Source organism: Castor canadensis, chromosome 3, assembly GCF_047511655.1.
Source record: "Castor canadensis chromosome 3, mCasCan1.hap1v2, whole genome shotgun sequence".
NCBI classification, from domain to species: domain Eukaryota; kingdom Metazoa; phylum Chordata; class Mammalia; order Rodentia; family Castoridae; genus Castor; species Castor canadensis.
Window position 1 is genome coordinate 149385848 of NC_133388.1, and position 23300 is coordinate 149409147.

Consider the following 23300-nt stretch of genomic DNA (forward strand, 5'->3'; position numbering starts at 1 on the left):
ATCTCAACTCATGTTTCCATTCTACTTATCTTGCTTATTCACCTTTGAGAGCCCTTTGGACTGATCTTCTTTCACCTCTTTACTCCCTGTTCCTACTCGATATAGGCTTCTCTGGACCTTGTGCCCTTATTACAGCACAGAGCAGTGTCTGGAATTTCCTCTTCTCTCATTCAGAAACATCAAAGTGTTTGATGTTTCAGAAACTTCTGTTTCGATATTAAACATCTAAAAACAGACATATGCTTAAAAATTTTCTCACAACATTCTTCTCCCTTCTTTTTTTTCACTTAGGTCTTCCTTACCCTCATGTAAATGAAGTAAGTCTTTGGGTACACACATTCCTGAATTACATTCAGATATTTCCACTGGAAGTCATAGATTAAGAAGAAGTTGGATTGTAAATTTGATAAAGAGTATTTGGTTCCTGGCTTATGGAGAAATATAGAACTAGAACTGAAAACTTGGTCCAAATATGAAACAGAGCAGCTATGGAAATTATCTAAGCTCCTATGTTACCTTAGTGTAAATTAAGCAAAGGTATACTTTCTCTTGGCAGATATTTCCCTGGTTCCTGGGTACCTTGCATGGCAATTGTGTCTTGAACTGGATTTCAGCCCTACTAACTCACACAGCAGGCACCCTGGTGTAGTGAAAACCTGAACAACAATGTGCATCTTTTTCTCTTTCTACATATCACTTCCTGGCACCAAGTACCTGATATTGGATTATAAATAGGGAAATCAAGGGTTAGGCATATGGAGAAAAATAAAAACATAAAATACTAGAAATGAATCATGAACAGTTTATTAAACTCATGCACACATGATTTAACTAGGTGAATGTCAATAGGTGGAAAAAAATGTAAATCAAACATGAGTCAACACTACTTGAAGTTAAAAGTATAGTCATGATATTGAACAATATTATAGTTTTATGAATAAACCTTATAAACTAAACATTTATACAATGATTTTATTAATATTTTCCTCAGGAAAGTATTTAAACAAAATATTTTGTGTGCATATACATATACACAGAGGCTAGTCATAGAGAAAGCATGTATGATGTAATAGATATAACTCAATCAATAAACATTTATAATATATGTCTCCAAGCTTTATGAAATCCCAGAAGCAGTACCTGCTCTCATTGAGTTTAAAATTCATGCTCAAAAAGTAAAAGAAAGAATAATGATGATGATATGTATGGTTTAGTTGAAAGCTAAGCGCATTCATTTATAGATGTTAAGTACGTTAGGACAACAAAATGATAACTTCATTTAAAAAGCTAGAGAATCATAGAACATGACAAATATGTAGCTTATCCATTGTATTTTAATTAAAAATTCTTACCATGGGCATCCCATTTTCAATGTTTTGATGGAGGATGAAGTTATTACAGATCCACTGACTTTTTTTCATACAACATAAATTCTAGTATCGATTAATATAAAGAGATACAAGAAATAAAATCTTTTGGGAAGACAGACTTTGTTTTGGCTCATCCAGCCTATTATCTATATATTATCAGGATATTTACTTAAGTTAATTTTTTTTGGTGGTACTGGGGTTTCAACTCGAAGACCTCATGCTTGCTATGCAAGCACTCTACTCCTTGAATCACTCCAAGGAGTGGGTGTTTTTGAGATTTGGTCTTGTGAACTACTAGCCCTTGCTGGCTTTAACTGTATGCCTCCTGATCTCTGTCCCCTGAGTAACTAGGATTATAGGTTTGAGCCACCTGCACCCAGTAGGGTGTTTTATTTTTTAACTTAATTTTTGCATCTTTCCACATGATTCATCTTACATTTCCTAAAAACATTAGCTTCCTTTCACATAAAATATTTTTTGGTATAATACTTGATGAAAATTTGTAATTACAGCAAAACTAGAAATGACCTGAACAGTGTTCGTAACAAATACAACTGACTGGTATTAATTGAAGCACAAAATATTAACGTGATACTTACTAGCTTTAGGAATTCAATGGGACATATAAAAGGCTCATACATAGTTCATAGATTCAGTTAGTTTGGCAAATTCATGAAGCAGAATCTGGTTAAGAGATTTTTTTTGCTACAAACATAAATGACCAGAGTCAATGAAAGAAATTTTAAGAAGGCTTCAAAAATTCTAAATATAACCTATTTTATGACATACCTTTGCATTTTTAGTGACAAATCAAATTCAGCAAAGCAAGAGAAAATAATAAACTAGAATTAATTTTTTGGTTTATGTAACTGAGTTGTTCAGGCAATTATCTTTCAGGAATGCCTGATTCAAGAGTTGAACTAATTTCACTAGGATTATATTTTGCAATTTTAGATTCTGTTTTGCTTTGTGTTAGCTTCTTTTTCCAGCAACATCTCCCATGACATGGCAAGGGTATCTATACTGTCTTCACAGCCAACAGTCCTTGTGAAAAACTCTCATTTCTGATTGTTCCAGGAAAAATCTGTTATGACTCACTGGCTGGGCTTGAGTCACATGCATACTCTTTTAACAACTCACTCTGGCTTGGGATAGAATTTATTGTTAAGCTATTGCTGGAACACAACCCTGTCCCTGGAAAATGACAAAGTCTTCTTTGAGCTCCTGGACTGTCAAAGGGGATGAGTGTGTCTCTAAAGAGATGCAGAGACAACTAAAATATATGTGCTTCCTTCCAGTGGGACTCTGGCATGACATAATCTTTAAAGTGTTCTTGCAGCATATGGGCAGAATTCAGAACAGGACTGTCTCCAGTGGAACCTGAATATGCTTTGTTTTCTTTGTGACTATATCTTCTTGATCCCAAGTCATCTGTGCTTCTACATCCCATCATTGTCCCATCAGAACTATCATTTCTTGGTAACTAAAACTTGAGTGATGTACTAATAACTTCAAAAACAAAAATGTTTTTAAAAAAATGAAGGACAGGAAAATAAAACAAGTCCTGTCTAGGGGTTGGTACCAGTGGAAAGGTGAAAGGCATAAGGATAGGGTGAAGGAGGGCCAATATGGTGGAAGGGCTATGCATTTATGTATGAAAGTGGAGCAGAGAGACCTGTTGAAACTATTCTAAGAAAGATGGAGGGAGTAAAGAAGAAAGATAGAAGGGATGAATCTAATACATCCTGTAAGAACTTTTATAAATGTCACAATGTACCCCTAGTACAACTATAATATGCTAATAGATAAAAATTGCAGATTTTCCTCTAAACTTTTCTAGTGATACAGTTCTATGTATGTCTATCTCTAATTGCTTTCATATAACAACAGGAAATATAGTCCCCTGTGTGAATCTTCTGGAACCTCTCGAATGACTCTTGATCAAGATTATGATGATAAGAAAAGTTTATGTATGCTTTCACAAAGCAAAATTAGATCCATATTCCTCTCTACCTATATCTCTTGATAAGTGATCATAGATGGATAGATAGAATTTTAGGTAGATAAATCAATCATTACTGTTGGCTGACTAGTAACTGGAAGTAATACTCATTTTTCAAAAACATATTTTTCTATTCTTGCTTTCTTTCTCCTTAAAGACTAAGAATACTTTAAGATAAAACTCTATTTTTTAAATAAAATGGTGCTTGGCTCCAAGGTTGCAGTGTTTTACTTTTAACATCTGTCAGTACTCTGTTCGGGTTACATATGCATGGCTTTTTGTATTCTCACGGGAGAATAACGACATGATTAGCTACACGATCGATCGGTTTTATCTCTTTGAATATTGCCCTCCTGAATTTATATCAGTGGCATTTCTATGCATTCTGGATCCCAAACAAGTTGTTTATTCAAGGCTTCCAAAGCAGAAAAGTGAGTGACACTTCAGATCCTATGAAAAACAGTGGATGTTTACTCTGCTACAGACCATCTATTTTTCTCTGACTTTCATATTCTTATCTGCTATTTAAAATTTTCCATTTCTGCGTGCAATTAAGAATCACATGAATATTCTTCCTTAATTTTATATGTTGATTTTTAAACTTAAAAAATGGTGTTGTCTGGGTATTTTTACTGGATACATTTTAGACTATTCAGAAGTTTTAGATAATAATACTTTTATAAAAAAGTACTTTGTTGAAGCAAGACAAATCTTGGGTCAGTAGAGGGCAGCCATGTCAAAGGACCTGTGTTTCTCTTTTGTTTTCTTCAGATTCCCAAACTTGAAGGAGATTTTAAGGAGATAGTTGCAGCTATGAGGTTAGTATTTTTTTCAAGCAGAAATTAGACATTATTATTTAGGACTAGATGTAATAGTTCTGCTGCTAAACTCATGTGGCATACTTTTTAGTTTTAAATTATTTTTATTATGTATTTATTTTTAACCATGCTTGTTAGAGTAGTACATTTTATGACGTTTATTTTTACATTAAGTCATTCTTTACCCAGAAAGCTTGGCAAGCTTCTATATTAAGACATCATTTACTTAACTTCTATTTTAAAAAGGGCAATGTGATATAGCACTTAGGGAGTTCACTGCTTTATGTACACACTAGATTAATATTAATCTACTTACATTTGTTTGACAAATATTACTTCAGAAAATATTGCTGGAACTTATCAGGAGACAATATTTGCCATAGAAAGCAAAATATAAATCAAATTTGGGCTGCTATCCAAGAATAAGCGACTAGTGTCTGAAAAATATAGTGACAATTTTTCAGACATTTACACAGAACAATTTGTTTATGTGCTAAGCAGCTATTCTCAAGAAGGATCTTGGTTTCTTTATTCATGTGCTTCTAAACTATTTAAAACACAGTTCCAAAAGGAAGAACTCTGATGCACATTACTTGAGCAAGCTCTTCAATGATGAAGGGACCACCCATATTTCTTAGTGCATGTGAACCATTTAGCAAACTTACCTCAGCTGCTCTGCATTCTATAACATGGGGTTCTTTGAGAAGAAAATGAAGTGGTTGTTCATCTCAGGGAAATCTGATACATCATTCCTGTTTTTATGCTTTCTTTACCAGATTAAAAAAAGCAATATGTTGCCTTCGAAAAACTATTTCTTTAAAGAATTAAAAAGCCATTCAAATAAGATTAAATAGGGATATAAATTTCTTAATATTTAAGCCACTCTTATAATGAATGCATGCAAAAATATTTCAGCAATGAATAATTTAAATAATAGTACACAAAGGCAAAAAAATGTTTTTAATGTCATTTTTTACCTTGTATTTTGTAGTCTATGTTCTTGATTTTACCTTGTCTGTCTTGGAAATTTGATCGTAGTAGCCTCTTTGGAGTACTGAAGATCTCTTTGCTAAGTACCAGGAAGACACTGTAATAATATTATGACTATTTTAATAGGCCTAAAATTGGTTAATTTGATAAATTTGCAAGGATCAGATGACTCTCATGCTGTTTTTTAATCTCAGTACAACATGAACTTTAATATTGACAAAGATCATACAAAAAAATTTTATTAATCCATCTGAAACCTGACTATCAACAAAAAACCTTACAAATAAAATTTTGCAATACAATCTGGCAGTGCTTATTGAATTCATGCGAATATGAATTCAGTGAGCTACCTCAATTAAAGACAAATTGGTTATTATGTTTTACTAAAATGTAGGTCAAGTGGGAAAAAAACTTATTTTCATGGCAGCTAACAACATTGAGGGTAGTCATCGTCTATTTTTGACACACATTCCTAATAAAATAAGAATAGAGGAAAACATAGAAAATTGTCCATTATCATTTCCAAAAAGAAATCGGTTACATTATTAACAGAAAACACTAGAAGCATTGCCATTTAAGTGATGAGTGTGTTAATATTCCTAAGCCAAATAAATAATAAAGGGGAGTCAAAATCATTATTATTTTCTCACTTATATAGTGGAACATTTGTGGAAAGTCAATGAGAAAATCATTAGGAAATATGGAATTAAGGGGGTGACAGGTCACAGTAGTTAAGTATTCTATAGCAATTACTTATAAAGTTTAAAGAGAGGAGATGTTATTTATATAACAGTATCCCCAAGTGTTAAATATCTAGTAATAAACTAATAATAACAATCAACTGAGTTGATAAAATAAGGCAACATTTGAGACATTTTCTTGGACCAGAAAATATCATTAGTTCAAAAGTGTGTTTCCACTAAAGTTATTAGCCCAAAATGAATTTTAGAAAATAGCAGAAAATTTTTTTGTTCATTTTTTTGATAGTGTCAAAAATGTTTGAAAATTATGTTATGTCTATATAGAAAGCTAGTTGTGTTGCTGATGAAGTGAAAGACTAAGAAAGGATGAAAAAGTATAGACTTTATTTAAGATAGAGATGCTATTTTTAAAAAGTAGAAAAAAGATAATTTATAGAAATATGTTATTTTGGACAAGTAATGAAACACAAATACATTCCAGGTGAATCAAGTATCTCTATGTAAACTGGTAAAATTGCTATAAGAAAATATTGACAAATTTATTTTCTAAACCTTAGAAGATCAGACAATACAAAAGATGTAAGTTGGGATTATCTCACATAATAAAATTTTAGCATTCTGCATAGCACAATATTTCATAAATTAAGTATTATGTAAAGATCCAGCTGATAAAGTTATTAGAGTACACATGGGATAGGAGTTATTTATTCATTTATATAAAAATGGCTCTTACCATTCAAGGGAGGGAGAAAAGAAGAGGGAGAAGAGAGAGAGATGAAGAGGAAAAAATAATACCAGATGAGAAAACAAAAACACTGCATAATTCAACTTCATTTGGAATTTTGGAAAAACAATTTCCTTTATTTATCTTTTTCTACATCTGACTCTGACAGACATTCAAAATTTCATTATTATACAGATTGTCTAGGAAGTTAGAAAACAATTTGCTAGTCTTGATATCCATTAGTTTGACTCATTGTCTTTGCTGTTTGCATGATGGACGTTACTGTCTTTAATTTCAAGGTTTCCTGTAATAAAAAAGCAAATCTTGACAAGTTTCATTAGGTGAAATTGAGATATATAATCTATAATCTCTAGGAATGGCAGGGCTCACTTGAAGACGTTAAAATATGAATCTCCTCTCTGTCTCTTGTCACTGTCTCTGTTTCTCCTTTTCTCTCATGAATAGACTGATTCATTTGATTAAAATCAGTAAACCAATATGGACTCAGAATAAATGTCACTGATTACATAATAATAAAAACAAACAAACAAAAAATAAAGTGAGAGACTATAGCCAATGAAAAGAATTAGGCAAATCATTCTATACAGATATAAAGAGATTCTATATACACTGAAACATGAGAATTTCCAGAATGTATGTGGAGACTAAATACCTGTGTATAATTATTGACTTTGACATATTTATGTACAACTATATTTCTATATGAATATTCATTCATATGAATTTAGAACTGTGTGCATTATATATACCCTATGTGTATCTATATATCAGAACATGGCTGAAGGAGTCACATCACTCAGGTTTGAAGTCTAACTGTACTTCCTGTCTGTGACTCTTTGGGCAAATCATGTGTTACTTCTTAGAACCTTATTTTCCTCCTTTGTGAAATGGGGAATAATAGTAGCACTTAACTCAGAACGTTGGTATGAGAATTATTTTCATGATCTGTCCAACTGGAAACTTATCAGTTATACTGACCTTAAAGCATCTGCTTTGGTTTTCATTAAATTTCTCTGTTGTTTTTCTCTTTCATTAATTTCTACTTCTATTTTTATTTCCTTTCTCCTGCTTTTTTTCAAGTGTAAGTCACTTGCATAGTATTTTCAGGCAGAAACTAAAGTTGCTGACTTGAAGGCTTTCTTCTTTCTAATCTGACTTTAAATGCTTTCTACTCTAAGTCTACTTTTAATGTGTACAAAAAACTTGATATGTTGGTCCATTTATTTTCAATCCACTCAGAATGCTTTCTAATTTTCCTGGTGATTTCTCCTTGGATGACGGTTTATTTGAAAATATGTTTTTAAGTTTCCATGTATTCAGCATTTTCTCAGACATCTTTAAGTTAATGACTTTTAATGTAATTTTCTTTTAATCAAATCATGAATTTTCTATTATTTGAATCATTTAAAATTAATGGAGATTTGTTTGATAGCCCAGAATGTGCTCCATGTTACCAAGTTTTCTACGTGCACCTGTAAACACTGTTTATTCTCCTGACACTAGGTAGAACATTAGTTTTAATTAAATGTAAAATAATTTGGGACATCACTTCTTCAAATGCTTACACCCTTTTTTTTTGAGAGTACCCAAACTGTGCATGCATTAGACTCATTGAATTTGTCCAAAATTCACTACTGCTCTGTTCTTCATGTGTATGTATGTGTGTGCATGCTTGATTTCTTCTGCTCAGTGTACTATTTTAGATAACTTCTATCACCGTGTCTTTAAATTCACTAATCTTTTCCCCTACAATCAATTATATTTTCAGATCAGATCTTTCAGTTTTCATCTCTAGTAATTCAATTTGGATCTTTTTGTATTTTCGATGTTTCTGCTTGAAATACTCTCCTTTCTACCAGCTTCTTAAATATACAGGATGTATTGTGGGAATGATTTTCATGTTACTGTAATCTAGTTCTAATAGCTATGTCATTTTTCTGGGTTTCTTTCAATTAATGTGTTTTCTTCTTCACTATGGATCATATGTTTTTGTTTTCTGCATGATTGATAATTTTGCATTTAATTCTAAATTTTATTTTTTGAGCTTTGCTCTGCCATAGTGTTAAATATTCAGCAGTAGTTAGTATTTCCACTTTTTGCTTTAAATCTCTCTTAGGCAGGATCAAAACAATGTTTAGTTTAGTTTATGTCTAATATTTCCCACCTGCTGAGGCAAACTTTAGAACGCACCATACATTTTGAAGGTTTGAAGGCCAGCTCATGGGAAGAGAAACTATTCTCAGCACTGTGTTCACATCAGAGGTTACATTCTCTAACTCTTGGGCGATCGTTCACCAAAGGTGGTGTTCTTATATGCAAGCATGCTCAGTATACCTTCTGTAAGGGGCATGGAGGGGGAAGTTAATGAAAGAACAAGATTAAAATGAAAAGATAGAGACTAAAATACCTGTAAAACACTGAAAAGGAAGGATAAAGGGAGGGAGGAAGGGAAGAAGAGGAAAAAGTTGAGGGAAAAGAGAAAGAGAGAGAGAGAGAGAGAGAGAGAGAGAGAGGAGTTGGAAATCTGAAATCAATTGGACACAATCTATTGTACCAGGTTGATGCTTCAGTGAAATGTCAGGGAAAATTTCATTGAGCAGGCAGCTATGATCGGTAACTTCAATCACACTTTAGGGTACTCCTTTGGAAGTCGCACCCTAATCATTTAATTCATGGAAGACTGACTGACTCCCAATCTTGTGAGAGTTCTGAGAAAGCCAAGGCTCATAACATACTGAGAGGAGAATAAGGATAATGAAAGAAACTTGGAGCAAAGAAGTTTTAAACAGCTAAAAGAAGAGTAAACCAAATCATGAGACCTTTTAATGTAAGACCAATATGTTTGCAATAGTATGTGTATAGTTCAATGCTAGTATAACTCCTAGGAAGAGAGGGTACAGAAAACATGAAAGATATTGATTGAGAAAAGTAGCATTTGGCTCACACCATTTACTTCCAAGAAAGTAGTTTTAGGACTGCAGTGGCAGAGGAGGAAGAAAGGTAATAGCAATAAATGAATACTTGGTGTGGTTGTAGAGGTGGTCTACATGGACAACAAAACTGGGGCCTAGGAAAAGGCAATGAGCCTGATGCTCCTTTGGGTATTTTCCACATTGTTCTATATGTTTTGCCTAAAGCAGTAATAAAACCAACAGGTAATGAATACAGTTCTCTTGTCCATTGACAACACTTGTAGCTCACAAGGGTACTCATAAAATAGCCTACATGCCCTCCATTTGAGGAATCATAAATGAACAAACATAAAATAAATTTACCTCATCTGGAAATTTCTACTAGACAAAAAATATAGCATAAAAAGCAAAACTATAGGCAGAATGTGTAGCCACAAGGAAAATATACTTTCTTTTAGTAGAAATGCACTCAGTTATGGAAAGTGAACATATTTTACCTCAATTTAATTCCTTCTGGTTTATTTAATAAATCTGAATGGATAGATTGCAAAATAACATTGATTTGCGAGGATGGAATTAATGGTAAAATAGAAGGGGTTGAATTAACCATTCAAGAAAATGAGGTCTTATGTAGCTCACAAATGTTCATGCATGCTTAGATAAGCAATAGAGGTAAGCTGTACCAGCCTGCACAATTTATTCCATGTCTTTGCATTGGATTTTTTCTGAAGTCTTTGATCTTTTAAAAACAAATTTTCATCTTTTCCCTGCTTTTTTAGTAACTGCATTACTTTAAAATGATCTTAAAGTAAAATTTATGCCCACTAGTATAAAAGCTTCCTAGAATAGTAATGTATTCTAAAATTTAGTCCAGATTTCACACCTTATGAACAAAACATATTGACTGTGCACCTCTTGACATGTATGACACAGATATGTTTTTTTTTACTCCAAAAGACAAAAAGCTAGAAACTGATATGGACTGAATAGCATCTAACTCACTTGTATTTGCTTCACTTTCCATTATTTGCTTTGTCAAGTAAACTACATTGCAGAGGTTTTAAAGAATACAATTAACAGTGTTTATGTATGGTAGGAAGAATATGCTAATTGTTCAATTAAATTATTTACCCTGTTCCTTTTGTTTCTATGGTTTTAGTTAGGGACACCAATGAGTCCTGCTATATAAATTTAGATTTTGATGTATTACTAACAACTCTAAAAATTTGGATTGAAAAGATTTGAAACTATTTTCGTGGAGTGGTTTCTATGAGTGCATTTTTGTGTTCTTATTTTCTTCACTATTGGAGCCTAATAGCTGTGTGCTTTTTTTCCCACAGCCTTTATTATGTTGAAGTGATTTTCTTCTATGCCTAGTTTGTTGAGTTTTTTTTTTAACCATGAAAGGGTATTGAATTTTGTTGAATACACTTTGTGCATCTATTGTGGTGATCATGCAATTTTATCCATTGTTCTGTTAAAATGATAAGGCACATTAATTTACTGTTATATTGGGATCATCCTTGAACCTCAGGGATAAACACCATTTGAACATTGTATATAATTCTTTTAATGTCCTATTGAATTTGCTGTGCTACTAGCATACTAAAGATGATTCAATTTCTATTCATTGGGTATATATGCCTACAGTTTTCTTTTCTTGTAGCATCTTTTTCTGGTTGAACTGTCAGGTTGACTTTGTAAAATGAGTTCAGAAGGAGTCCTGCCTCTTCAACTTTTTAGAAGATATAACAAAGAATTAATATTAGTTTATCTCTAAATCTTTCACGAATTCACCAGCAAAGTCATCTGGTTCTGGGAGACTTTTGTTCACTGAACCAAAATCAAAGCAGACTAGTGATGTTTGTTTAGATTTTCTATTCATTAGCAGTTCATTCTTTTGTGTTAAATATTTCTAGGAATTTGCTCATTTCTTCTAGGTTATCCAGTTGGTTGGCATGTAATTGTTCATATGCTTTTGTGATCTTTTTTATTTTTTGTCATCAGGTGTAGTATCACCTCTTCTTTCTGATTTTATTTGCTTGTATCTTGTGTCTCTTTTCTTAATGAATCTAGCTAAAGGTTGTTAATTTCATTGAAATTTTCAAAAAATAAACCCAACTCTTAGTTTCACTGGTTTTTTTCCACATTGTTTTCAATTACTTATGCTCAAATATTTATGATTTCCTTCTTTCTGCTACATTTGGCCTTTTCTACTTCTTTGAGGTGTGTTTTTTGTTTATTTGAAATCTTTCTTTTCTCTTAATATGGGCACATACTGCTACAAACTCCACTTTTAGTATTGCTTTTGCTGCATCTCATAAGTTTTGATATGTTGCTTTTTATTTTCATTTGTTACAAGACTTTAAAACTTTTTCTTTTTGATTTTTTTTCTTTCCATCAGTTGTTCATCAATTTATAATTCACTTTTCATTTATTTGTAAATTTGCAGTTTTCTTTTTGTTATTTCTCTTACTTTTATTCCTTTGAGGTTGGAAAAAATACTTGGTATAATTCCAGTTGTATTAAAATTTAAGATGCTTTGATGACTTAACATGCTTCCTGCTTACTTGAATGTGCCTTCTGCTTCTTTTGGGGGGGAATGTTCTGTAAATATCTGTTAGGTTTATAGTGTTGTTCAAGTTCTCTGATTCCTTCCTGATAGTCTGTCTGGAATTGTGTCCATTACTGAAAGTGGAATGTTATTATGTTGTTGTCTATCTTCCTTATCTCTGTCAAAGTTTACTTCATATGTCTAGTGGCACTGATTTATGGTGCATAATTCATGATTGGTATGCTGTCTTGGTGAATGGCACTTTTGATATTAGATACTGTTTCTTTTACCTCTTATGATAACTTTTTATTTAAAAGTAACTCCTCAATTAAAAAATTTGGTACAAATAAACTAACATTTAAATGCATAGTCTTTTTTTTTTCATTTTTCTTTTATTATTCATATGTGCATACAAAGCTTGGTTCATTTCTCCCCCCTGCCCCCACCCCCTCCCTTACCACCCACTCCACCCCCTCCCACTCCCCCCCCTCAATACCCAGCAGAAACTATTTTGCCCTTATCTCTAATTTTGTTGTAGAGAGAGTATAAGCAATAATAGGAAGGAACAAGGGGTTTTGCTGGTTGAGATAAGGATAGCTATACAGGGCATTGATGCATAGTCTTTTTAAAAAATTTTTTTCTTTTATTCATATGTGCATACAATGTTTTGGTCATTTCTCCCCCCTTCCCTCAACCCTCCCTTACCTACCTCACCCCCTCCCTCCCCTCCCCTACCCCCTCGCTACCAGGCAGAAACTATTTTGCCCTTATCTCTAATTTTGTTGAAGAGAGAGCATAAGCTATATTAGGAAGGACCAAGGGTTTTTGCTAGTTGAGATACAGATAGCTATACAGGGAGTTGACTTGCATTGCAGTCTTTTGAAATAGGAATTTTTTGGATTCACTTATAGCTTTGTGGTCCTAATTATGATGTGAAAAAATTATGTAATGCTTAATTTTGTTAATAAATTAGAAAATCTGGCATTAGGTTTTCAGTTTAATATTTAATTCAGGTCATCATATTTTTGGTGAGATGATTGTGGTTTTTCTGAAAGGTCTCTGATTGCATGGTTTTTAATACAACTCTCCAACTTTGAATCTTTTTTTCTTCAATAAATGCACTTTTATTGAACACTTTCTATTTCATAATTCTGATGTCTGTGTCTTCATATATATGTCATAAATGTGTGTGTTTATAATAGTCTTGTGATTATTAATGGTGCTTTTTTATAAAATATTTGCTAATATATATTTTATTGAGCATTCATATTCTCTAAAGTAGTATCTTACTATCTGTTGGAATTCTTTGATGCTTGAGATGAAGGTTAGGTCATTCAGAAAGCATTTGTTTACCTTTATTTTAAGTCATTACAGCCCAGAAAAGCTAAAAGTTTAATGAGAGGGTCATTGTGTTTGCAGGTGGCCTGTATTCTAGTACCAATACCATGAACTTATTTGTTAGGAGTTTTCAGAGAGACTTTTCCTCTTGCTTTTCCCATTCTGTTCGGTATGATGACTAAGAAAGGAAAACATCCCCAGGGTCTTTGTGGAGTGATCGTTTCCCAATTTCTCCACTGAGCCTCTTGCCCCTTGGGGTTATGCATTAGAATTTCTACATCTGATTTTCACATATATTTTGCCACAGAATATTCTTGCCTTTATGACTGTGCACTTTAGTTTTTTTTTTTTTTCCTGTACTGAAGTTTGAACTCAGGGCTTCAATCTTGCTAGGCAGGCAACACTTGAACTATACTTCGACCCCTGTATTTAGTATTGTTCCTAGATTTTGAGAAATTTTCAATCACTTTATATAGTTTTAGGTTTTTATCCAAAATTTCACTTAGATTACTTGGAAATAAATTTCAGAAAAATCTAAGGTACCATATTTTGAGAGTTTTTTTGTGCTCAGATAACCTCTTGATTATATAGTGATATTCTGTACTTATTTAACAAATATTTGTCTTATGTCTATATGTACATACATGAGTGAAGATCTTTGTCATCATGGAGATTGCATCTAATGGCATGAGTATATAATGTAAAATAACAGTAGGTAAATCAACGAATGAAAAAGTAGTTAGATGGTTACAAAAACCATGAACGGAAACTATAAAAGCAAAGTGAGGTAAGAAAGTTGAGAAGATCAGGGTAAACTAGTGTACAGTAAATAGACTAGTCACGGTAGATCTCATTGAGAAGGTCAGATCTAGGCAAAAATTTGAAGTTGGTAAGGAAGTTGATATAAGTATATGGCTTTCTTGGCTATCAGACTAACACCAAATCTGAATAATCCCCTTTGCCTTCATGTATCAATGGGTCCATAGCCCCACCATTTGTCTTATCTTGGATACTGGAAAGGGAAGAATTGAGCAAATGTAGGGTAGTGGAGGTTAGCTAGCATCAAATCCCGCCCTTCTTCATCTGCCCTATTTGTAATGAGTAACAGACGCATTTTAGATAACTTCAGTGAAATAATTCTGTAAATGCATTATTTCAGTCAATTCTTCAATTGGAATATTCAGAATTTAAAATACCATTCATTCTTATGTCTCTGGATCTCTTCAACCAATAACTAATAGATCACATATAACTGTTTTCCAAATCTCATATTTGTGAGATTAGAGAAATGATAATTCGTTTTCTTATTTTATGTGAAGTGGCAGGTACTTAATTTACCTGAAGATATTTTCCATATTGTATTCATTCTTTCTTACATACTATTAATGGAACATAGAATTCAAGGAGACACTGTGTAATTGGAAATTAGAGAATCAACATTTGATTTTTCTCATATGCATGTCTATTTCAGAATTTGAGTCTACTTAGCTATAAATGATACCTGCATATGCACAGATATCTGTGTATACACATATGTTTGTAACAATGAATAATACATATTCAATATTGATAATGATTAATAATAGTTTTATTATAGAGATTATTATTATATGAGATATTTAGTAAATGCAAAGTTCTTTTTGATCAAATTCTTTCTTAACAAGAGTTTAGAAGCAAATTAAATGGATTTGTAAAGAAAACATATTTAGTAAAATTTCCCCAAAGGCAAGATAAAGTTAAAAAATATCATTAATATCACTTTTTTTTATATTTTCTTTCTCTAGTAGTCTATCTATAAGAGGAAAACTCGTAGCTGGGAACCAGTGGCTTATGCCTGTAATCTTAGCTACTCAAGAGGCAGAGATCAGGAAGATTGTGGTTTGAGGCCAGCCCAGGCAAATAGTTCTCGAGACCCTATCTCAAAAATACCCATCACAGAAAAGGGCTTGTGGAATGGATCAAGGTGTATGCCCTGAGTTCAAACCCCAATCTTCAATATAAAAACAAAAACAAAAAGCTCCATAAACCTAGTATGTGTTTCCCTAATGTGTGTTCTGCTACCAGGAGCTGCTTCAGCATTGTTGAACTTCAGATGGGCTCTGGTACCAAACTATGCTTGGGTATATGAAGGTACTGGGCCCATTAAGAGGATATTCTTCAACTATCTTTCTAATCACTGGTTTCCACTGGAAGTGAGGCCTTAGGTTTCTCAGGGCTGATGCTGACAGCTTGAAGGAAATTATCCTTATCATGACTTCTAACTGCCCTGAAAATTGGAATGAAATGGTTTGATTGACACTGGGGACTGTTTCCTGGTATACAATAAACAACTGAAAGAAAAAGAAAGAATAATGCCTGATGCTCAGTTTCTTTGAATTCTTATGATTTTGTTCTCTTTCTCATTAGTTCTTTTTGTAAGTGAGTTTTGATGAAGGCTTTAAAAAATCTAGTTGTCAAATACAAATTCAAATGTATTTTGTGAACATATGATCTTGACATAATATAATTCCGTCTTCATAATTTGATTAAATATTTCCATCTACAATTATGTTATGCTCCTGTAGATCTTTCTATTCTTGGCCATTTCCTATATAACCTAGGAGGAAAGAGTATACAGATGATATTTATCTTGCTGTCAGTAGCATATATTCTTAGAAATGGGTAGCTTGAGCCTGGCATAATGGTACACACCTGTAATCCACTATTTAGGAGGTAGGGGCAGAAGGATCATGAGTTTGAGAGACCCCATCTTGAAAACAAAATAAAAACCAAAGGGCTGATAGTGAAGCTTCAGCACTAGAGAGTTTGCCTAGCAAACAGAGGTCCTGAGTACAGAAAAAAAAGAAAAAAAGGAAGCATGAGAAGAGGCTGAAAGAGTTAAATGGTAATGACCTTGGGACTTGGGAAAGGGGGTGGTTAACACATAATTGTTGTGATTTTATAACTAAGTGCAATGGGTTGACCCTAGAGAAGTTTAAAGCTGATAAACTCAACCAGGAGATAAAAGAGTAAGAGAGGTTTATTACTTGCGTCAAGTAGATATAATTCTCAGAGAAGTGTCTTCCAGCTAAAGAAGCAACAGGTTTTTATTGCTTAAGTTCATTACATATTCATATAGTGAAGACTCCTCATCTCTTTAGACATGGAGATGTTCCTCAGAATGCTCACTTGGAGGTGCATGGTGGTTGGGAGGGTCTCCTGGTGGATCACTTAGTGTCATAATGAGCAAGCTTTACTCTAAGTCACTTTACTAAAAAGAGCGACTTGGTTACTGAGATTTTGCCTGGGTCCTTGTAAGTTTCTCTGGAGGGACCATCCTGAAACAACAGTAACAAAAACTTTCAAGGGATTTTACCATTTAAGAGGGCAGCAGCTTTCCCCCATAAGAATAAGTGATTGCTACTAAAAGTATCTGCCTAGTAAGTAACAGATTTTTTTGTTATTTGGTAGTCAAAAACTGTAATATTAATATTTAAATTTTCTTACATTTTTTTACTATGAAGATACACATTTTATTATGTGGTAGTAAATTCAGACTGCTTACTAGAGGAGAAGAGTTTTGCTGTGCTCATTGAGATGTGTATTTGCTGTGACTATCATAAGGAACATAAACGTTTATCAGGCACCAAATTCTCCTTTTAAGGAATTAAATTCTTCATAGATTGACTTCAGTGATTTCGATTTTCCATTGTTAGCCTGACTTCAACACAGAAAATTCCTATGGGTTTTATCTTATTTGATGTCATGTACCATTTTCTGATTTATATATGGCTTACCTAAGGAAAAAATTATATTAGTTCAGAACTGAAATTTCAAAGTAATGGGTTTCTTTAGTATGTGTTTAACTGCATTTTTTCTTAACTTGTATCAGTTGTCAGGAGGCTCTATGCCTTCCTTTATTTCTTTACTGATTAACTAAAAGAAGCTAACTAGTCCCTAGTGCCATATTTGTATATCTACCAGTAGAGACATATTGATAGAGAAGTTCCATTTTTAACAGAAAGAACTATGAGAAAATTTCCCATTGGCTTTGCAATTTACACATTATACTTTGAAAATAATACCACTGACTGTAAGAAAGCATTAATGCAACATTTTACTTAAACAAAATAAATGATTTCAACAATAGAATAACCAGTTCTGTTGTAAACTTTGGGTTCCAAAGTTTGCATAAGGAAAGGGAGATGGCATAGTCTCATAAACATGTCAGCAAAATTACTGGAATGTCACTTTGTTGATCTTTATGCATGTTTCCCTTGTATGTTGGTATTTATTTTTTTGCTGTGGTAAATGGTATTTACCAATTATCAAAATATTGTGTTATTTTTAACTCTAATTTTTAAAGAGATATGCTATTCTCTACCATCTTTATTATTTTGATAATGCCAGTATATTTTATCATGTTGATGTATACTCTCATGCATAAAAATAAACAGAGCTTTTAAGTAGTTAAAAACATAATTTTAATTGTATACTTTATAAAATTATGGTAAAATGCATATGTATTCTTATATTTAGATTATTACTGATGTGCTTGGGGATTTCATAAAAAATTAATATATTTCAAAATGATCAAGACAAAAATTGGTTTGAATTAGCAATTTTAATTTTAATATTTCCAATTGATTTACATTTTTGAATTAAATTATTTTGAAAATTTAAGACATCATGTAGATCAGGTGATCTTTGTTTTAATTTCTCTTTGATACACTCATAGTTATAAGTTGTATTAGAGTTTATCTTCAAGTTTATTTTAGGTGTAGGCTGGCTTCACAAGTTTCAAATAGCATTGACTCTATATATGCAATACTATGTGCCAGACATCATGCTAAGGGCTGTATATGTATTTAATTACCAAAGAGCATAGAGAAAAGGGATTCTCAGTTTTACCATTTTAAAAGGTAAAGAAAAATCTGTAGCTGAGAGGTTATGTAATTTGTCTGAGATCACATAGAAAGCATCAAAGTAACCTTGAAGTGAGGGCAGCATGCCTTCAAAACCCTTGCTTGTTACCACTCTTGCATCTAGAGAACCAATTGTTAAGTATTTAGGGAGCCAGTTGGTAAATCACTGGCAGTTTCAAATTGGCCAAGGTAGAAACATTTATGTCATAGAATAAATCAGATGCTGCAAATAACAGCTTCTTTCATACTCCCTTTCTTCTCCTTCCTGCAAATTAGTAGCATGCTAACCAAAGCCTTAGCACCACTTATTTTATTTCATATAAAATTATGATCTAAATACAAGACACAATTTCTTAAAATGTTATACCAAATTAAGTACTACCTATAAAGTAGCATCTGTTATAAAATTGGCCATGAATAGTTATTGAATTAAGTATACCAACTTTTATTGTCATAATATCTAAAATAATTTCCTATAGAGAAGAAATGTGAAATAATAATCTATCTCTTATTTTTAGTGATAGTGGAAAGTGGAAATGTCATTTCTTTTGTGGCTTATATTAATTCTGGATATTGTAACATTTATAGAAGTATTGTGGGACTTGTAAGAGGACAATTAAACAAAGTGGTAAGTTTAGTTTAATTTTTTAAAATTCTTTTATTATTGTTTTACTGGGGTCATATTTTGACATTTACAAAAGATCTTACGATATATCATAGTACACCCTCTGTTGTTCTCCTTCACCCCCTTCTCCTCCCATTCTTGTAATAGTTTCAACAGGTCCCATTTTTCCACTTACATACATGTGTACATAATATTTCCATCATATTCACCCTCATACACCTTTTCTTTATGCACCCCCAGTACCAACCCCCAAAACAAGAATTACTTTGCCTTCCTATTCTCCATTTTTGTAAACAAAACTCACATTTTTGTTTGTTTAAGATAGCCATACAAGGTGTTTCAATGTGACATTTCCATGTATATATATGTATTATAACTCAAATTTGTTCATCCTCTCTATTTTTCTCCTTTTTACCTTGGTCTCTTTGTATGGTGATTTCAACAGGTTTGAAAGTTCTATGTATATTCTTGTATAGAAAGTATATCAACTATATTTACCTTTTAAATTTCCTTCTTTTAATCTGCCCCTCTGGTTAGTGACCTGTTTTTCATAATATTGTCTATACTTGTATTGGGTCTATATTCCAAAGTGGTGAGTTTTAAACTTAAGTTTGTTCTTTAACAGTTAATTTACTCTAATGAATAAATGATATTGAATATCTTTTCTCACACATATTGAACATTTGTTTGATTTTGTGAAAATTCAGTTCAGTTATTTGACCACTTTACTGGCTTCTTTTCTTTATATTGAGTTGTGAATATAGGCATGCAAGAGTAATATATATTAAATTATAAGCTACAGAAATGACTAAAAAGCATATTAAAAGATGATAAACATCCTTAGTTGTTAGAGAAATGTAATTTAAAATTATAGGAAGGTACTACTAAAAGCACAGCAGGTTGGCTAAAATGCACTTTGCCATATGACCCAGAAATTTCACTCTAGATATTTACTCAATGAAACTGAAAAGCAAAGTCTACTTAAATATACAAGCCAAACACTGGAAGTAATCCAAATGTCCATTGACAGTTGACTGGATACAAACATATGGCATGTTCAGACAATGAGATATCACACAGCAGTAAAAAGAAACACTGATATATGCAAGAATGTGAGTGAATCTCAGTATTATGAGGTTGGGCAAAAATGTCAACCCCAAAGGAGCACATTCCATGTCATTGCTATTTTATGAACTGGGCAGAAAACTAATGTTTAGTGATGGAAAAGTTAGAATTAATCCTTTCTGGTCATACAGTCATCAGCGGAATCCACTAAATATGTAACTGTCTTGGGTTGTGTTATTAGTCATATTTGGTATAAATATTCATTATTTATAGAAGTGGCAAATATTCAAGCTATATTGGCTTTGAAGCTAGAATAATTGGTAAAGACTTTCACTTCTTCAATTTTTCTGTTAACATTCTATCCTGAAGGCTACAAATTTTACTGTTCAACAAATTACTATTGTTTCAATATTGATCTTCCAGTAAAGATAATTGGAGGTCTCAACTTTTTATCCCAAAGCACCCGTAATGAAACTTCTAGAACCACCCATACGGAAACTTCTGTGGACCTTCTCTCACAAGTTCCCTAATTTGAAATGAAGTTACTAGTATGTTGAGCTAAACTCACTTTCCAAGCAAACTGTTTTTTGTTTCTTTTGCTTGTTTGTTTGGTAGTGATGGGTTTGAACTCAGGGCCTGGTGCTTGCTAGGCAGGTTCTTGCACTTACACACATCCCTAGTCCTTTTTGCTTTAGTTGAATTTGAACAAGCATCCACATTTTTGCCCAGCTAGGCCTACACCATGCTTGTCCTATTAATACCTTTTGAGTACTGGAATGACCATCACCATGCCCAGCTTCTTTTGGTTGAGGTGGTTGATACGAATAGTTAATCTAGCTGACCTTGATGCTTATCCTCCACCTCTAGAGCATAGGTGTGAGCCACCAGATTGGCTTTAAAAAAAAAAAAAAAAACGAGCAGGAAAACCAGGGGTGGAATTCATTATTTTTGGCAATAATACTTTACAATTATTCTTATTTTTTCTTATTAATTCAATAACTGTGTCTTGCAACTGTGCCTAGGAATATAATTGTTAGTTCACAAAACATGCTAAACTAAGCTATGGTTCCAAAATTACATCTTGAAACTTGGAAAACTGAACTAGCTCAATATTCCCTAGACGTTTTCATATATTAAAAAAGTTTAATTGGCAAATAACTAAATGGCAGTGTTGTCAATTATTTTAGATATACTGAAATTGTCCTTGAATGCAATATTGTTCTAATTAAACACATCTGTAAGTAAGTGTCTTCTCTAATTTAAATGAAATTGCTAATTTAACTTAAATAGATGGCTTATGAATAAGTAAGTTTTTGATAACTAAAATACTTATTCATCATATACAAGTAGTTTCATCAAACATCAATTATGTATATATTTTTCAGAAAAAAACTCGCAAACTTGTTTATATGGGTCAGCTTAAGGAGAGGGAGTCCTTTGGTGAGATTAGTGTTCTTCTTCAAGTTCCTTTCACGTGCACAATTGTTACTGGAACAGAGGTTGAGTTGGCAATCATTGAAGATACGGACATATTTGGTAAATACATAAATGTCTGTTAACTTTTATAACATTTTATTGAATGAGTTTTTGAAAAGAGCAGAGTGTCTTCACAGATAACTTGGGATATTCAAGTGAGTATGTGTATGTATGTTACTTACAAAGATAACATAGATAAGATAAATAGATACAACCTTTATATCATATTCTGATTTAATTACTCTGCTTTTAGAATACACTAGCAATATTTTAAAAGATTTTAAATCTCTCTGTTTATTTAAATTATTAAAATCTCTCTGTTTATTCTCAAGTTACCATTACAAACAACATTCATGTTTTTCTAGACATTGTTTTGTTCTTGTACCTAAGGTTATTGCTTTTATGTTTTTGAATCAGTTCAAGTATGTATTCTCAATGTACATCAAGATTACACATCATTAAAAAAACCCTATGGTTTCAGTATTCAAAGCTTTTTCTGAAAATTTAAAACTTTATTAATAATAAATAAATAATCTTGCAACCACTGGTGTTTGACCTTCTAAATTTTATAGATACTAAAATTAGTATGAGGAGGAATAAATGGTGATAAAGTCATAATACAATAGAATATTAGGAAAATTGTAAGGCTAAGGTGTGGTGCAGGTGGTCCAGTTACTGCTTAGGAAGCACAAGCCACTGAATTCAAACCTCAGTGCTGCCCAATAAATTGTACTTTTATGTGCAATAAAACTAAACAATGCCAAAAACTGGATATAAGAATGAAAGAAGATAAATTTGTAGAAATAACATATGTGTGAGGTTTGTTTAAATGAACTAAATTGGAAAGATTTTCATATTATCCTTTTGACTGAATGCTGGCATCATGAATTTCAAGTATTTTCTATGTCCTCTAGGGAATGTATAACCTATATTTACTAAACTCTGATTTAAAATGAAAGAATAATTCAAATTCATGTATCTACTTTTAAAAGTCATAAATTTGAAATGACATTTGTTAATGTTCTTTCCTTCTGTAACATTCAAATACACAAACCTTCCCTCAAGGTAAATATAACTTAAAAATAATTATTAGCCACCAATTAAAATAATAATATTCTCACTTGATAGAACCATGTTCTTCTTTTCCTACAGTAATTATACTAATTGGCACAAAGCAAATACACAGTGGACTTTTTCATGTAAATCAACATTTCACTCACTATGTTATTCAGGGTACTCCAGAGAACCAGAACCAGTTGGATACATATAACTATGAAAAAGGAGATTTGTAATGAGAAGGAACTCATGCACTATTGTGATGTTTTAAAGTCCCATATATCCTGTCTGCAAGCTGGAGAACCAGAAGGCCAGTGGTGTAATTAGCCCATATTTGAACTCCCTTAGAGAACTGAGGGAGCTGATGGTATAACTCCCAGTGTGAGGCCAAAGTCCTGAAAACTGTTGGGGAAGAGGAGAGAGCCTTAGTAAGTCCTGAGAGCTAAAGGCTTGAGAAACAACGTCTAGGAGCAGGAGGAAATGGCTGTCCCAGCTCCACATGAGCTTTTCCTGTTCTATGTGGTCCTCAGCGCATTGGGTCCTCAGTGTATTGGATGTGGCCGATCCTCATGGATGACTGAGGATCTTCTTTACTCAATCTACTATTTCAAATGCTAGTCTCCTACAAAAACGTCCTCACAAACAAACTTGAGAATACTGCTGTTCCATCTCTCAGGTCATTCTTTAGTCAGGTTAATAGACACATAAAATTAATCATCAAACACATAAAAACGTTTCTTTCAA

At 32.6% G+C, this 23300-nt stretch overlaps 1 protein-coding gene across 1 annotated transcript in view; it reads left to right on the forward strand.

Moving 5' to 3' along the window:
• Positions 1-23300, forward strand: part of Cnbd1 (cyclic nucleotide binding domain containing 1) — a 399182-nt gene that overhangs the window by 304101 nt on the left and 71781 nt on the right. Inside the window, exons 10-11 of the mRNA XM_074066942.1 lie at positions 18853-18962; positions 21410-21578. Of these exons, the coding sequence (XP_073923043.1) occupies positions 18853-18962; positions 21410-21578 (279 nt within the window). The remainder of the gene's footprint in view (positions 1-18852; positions 18963-21409; positions 21579-23300) is intronic.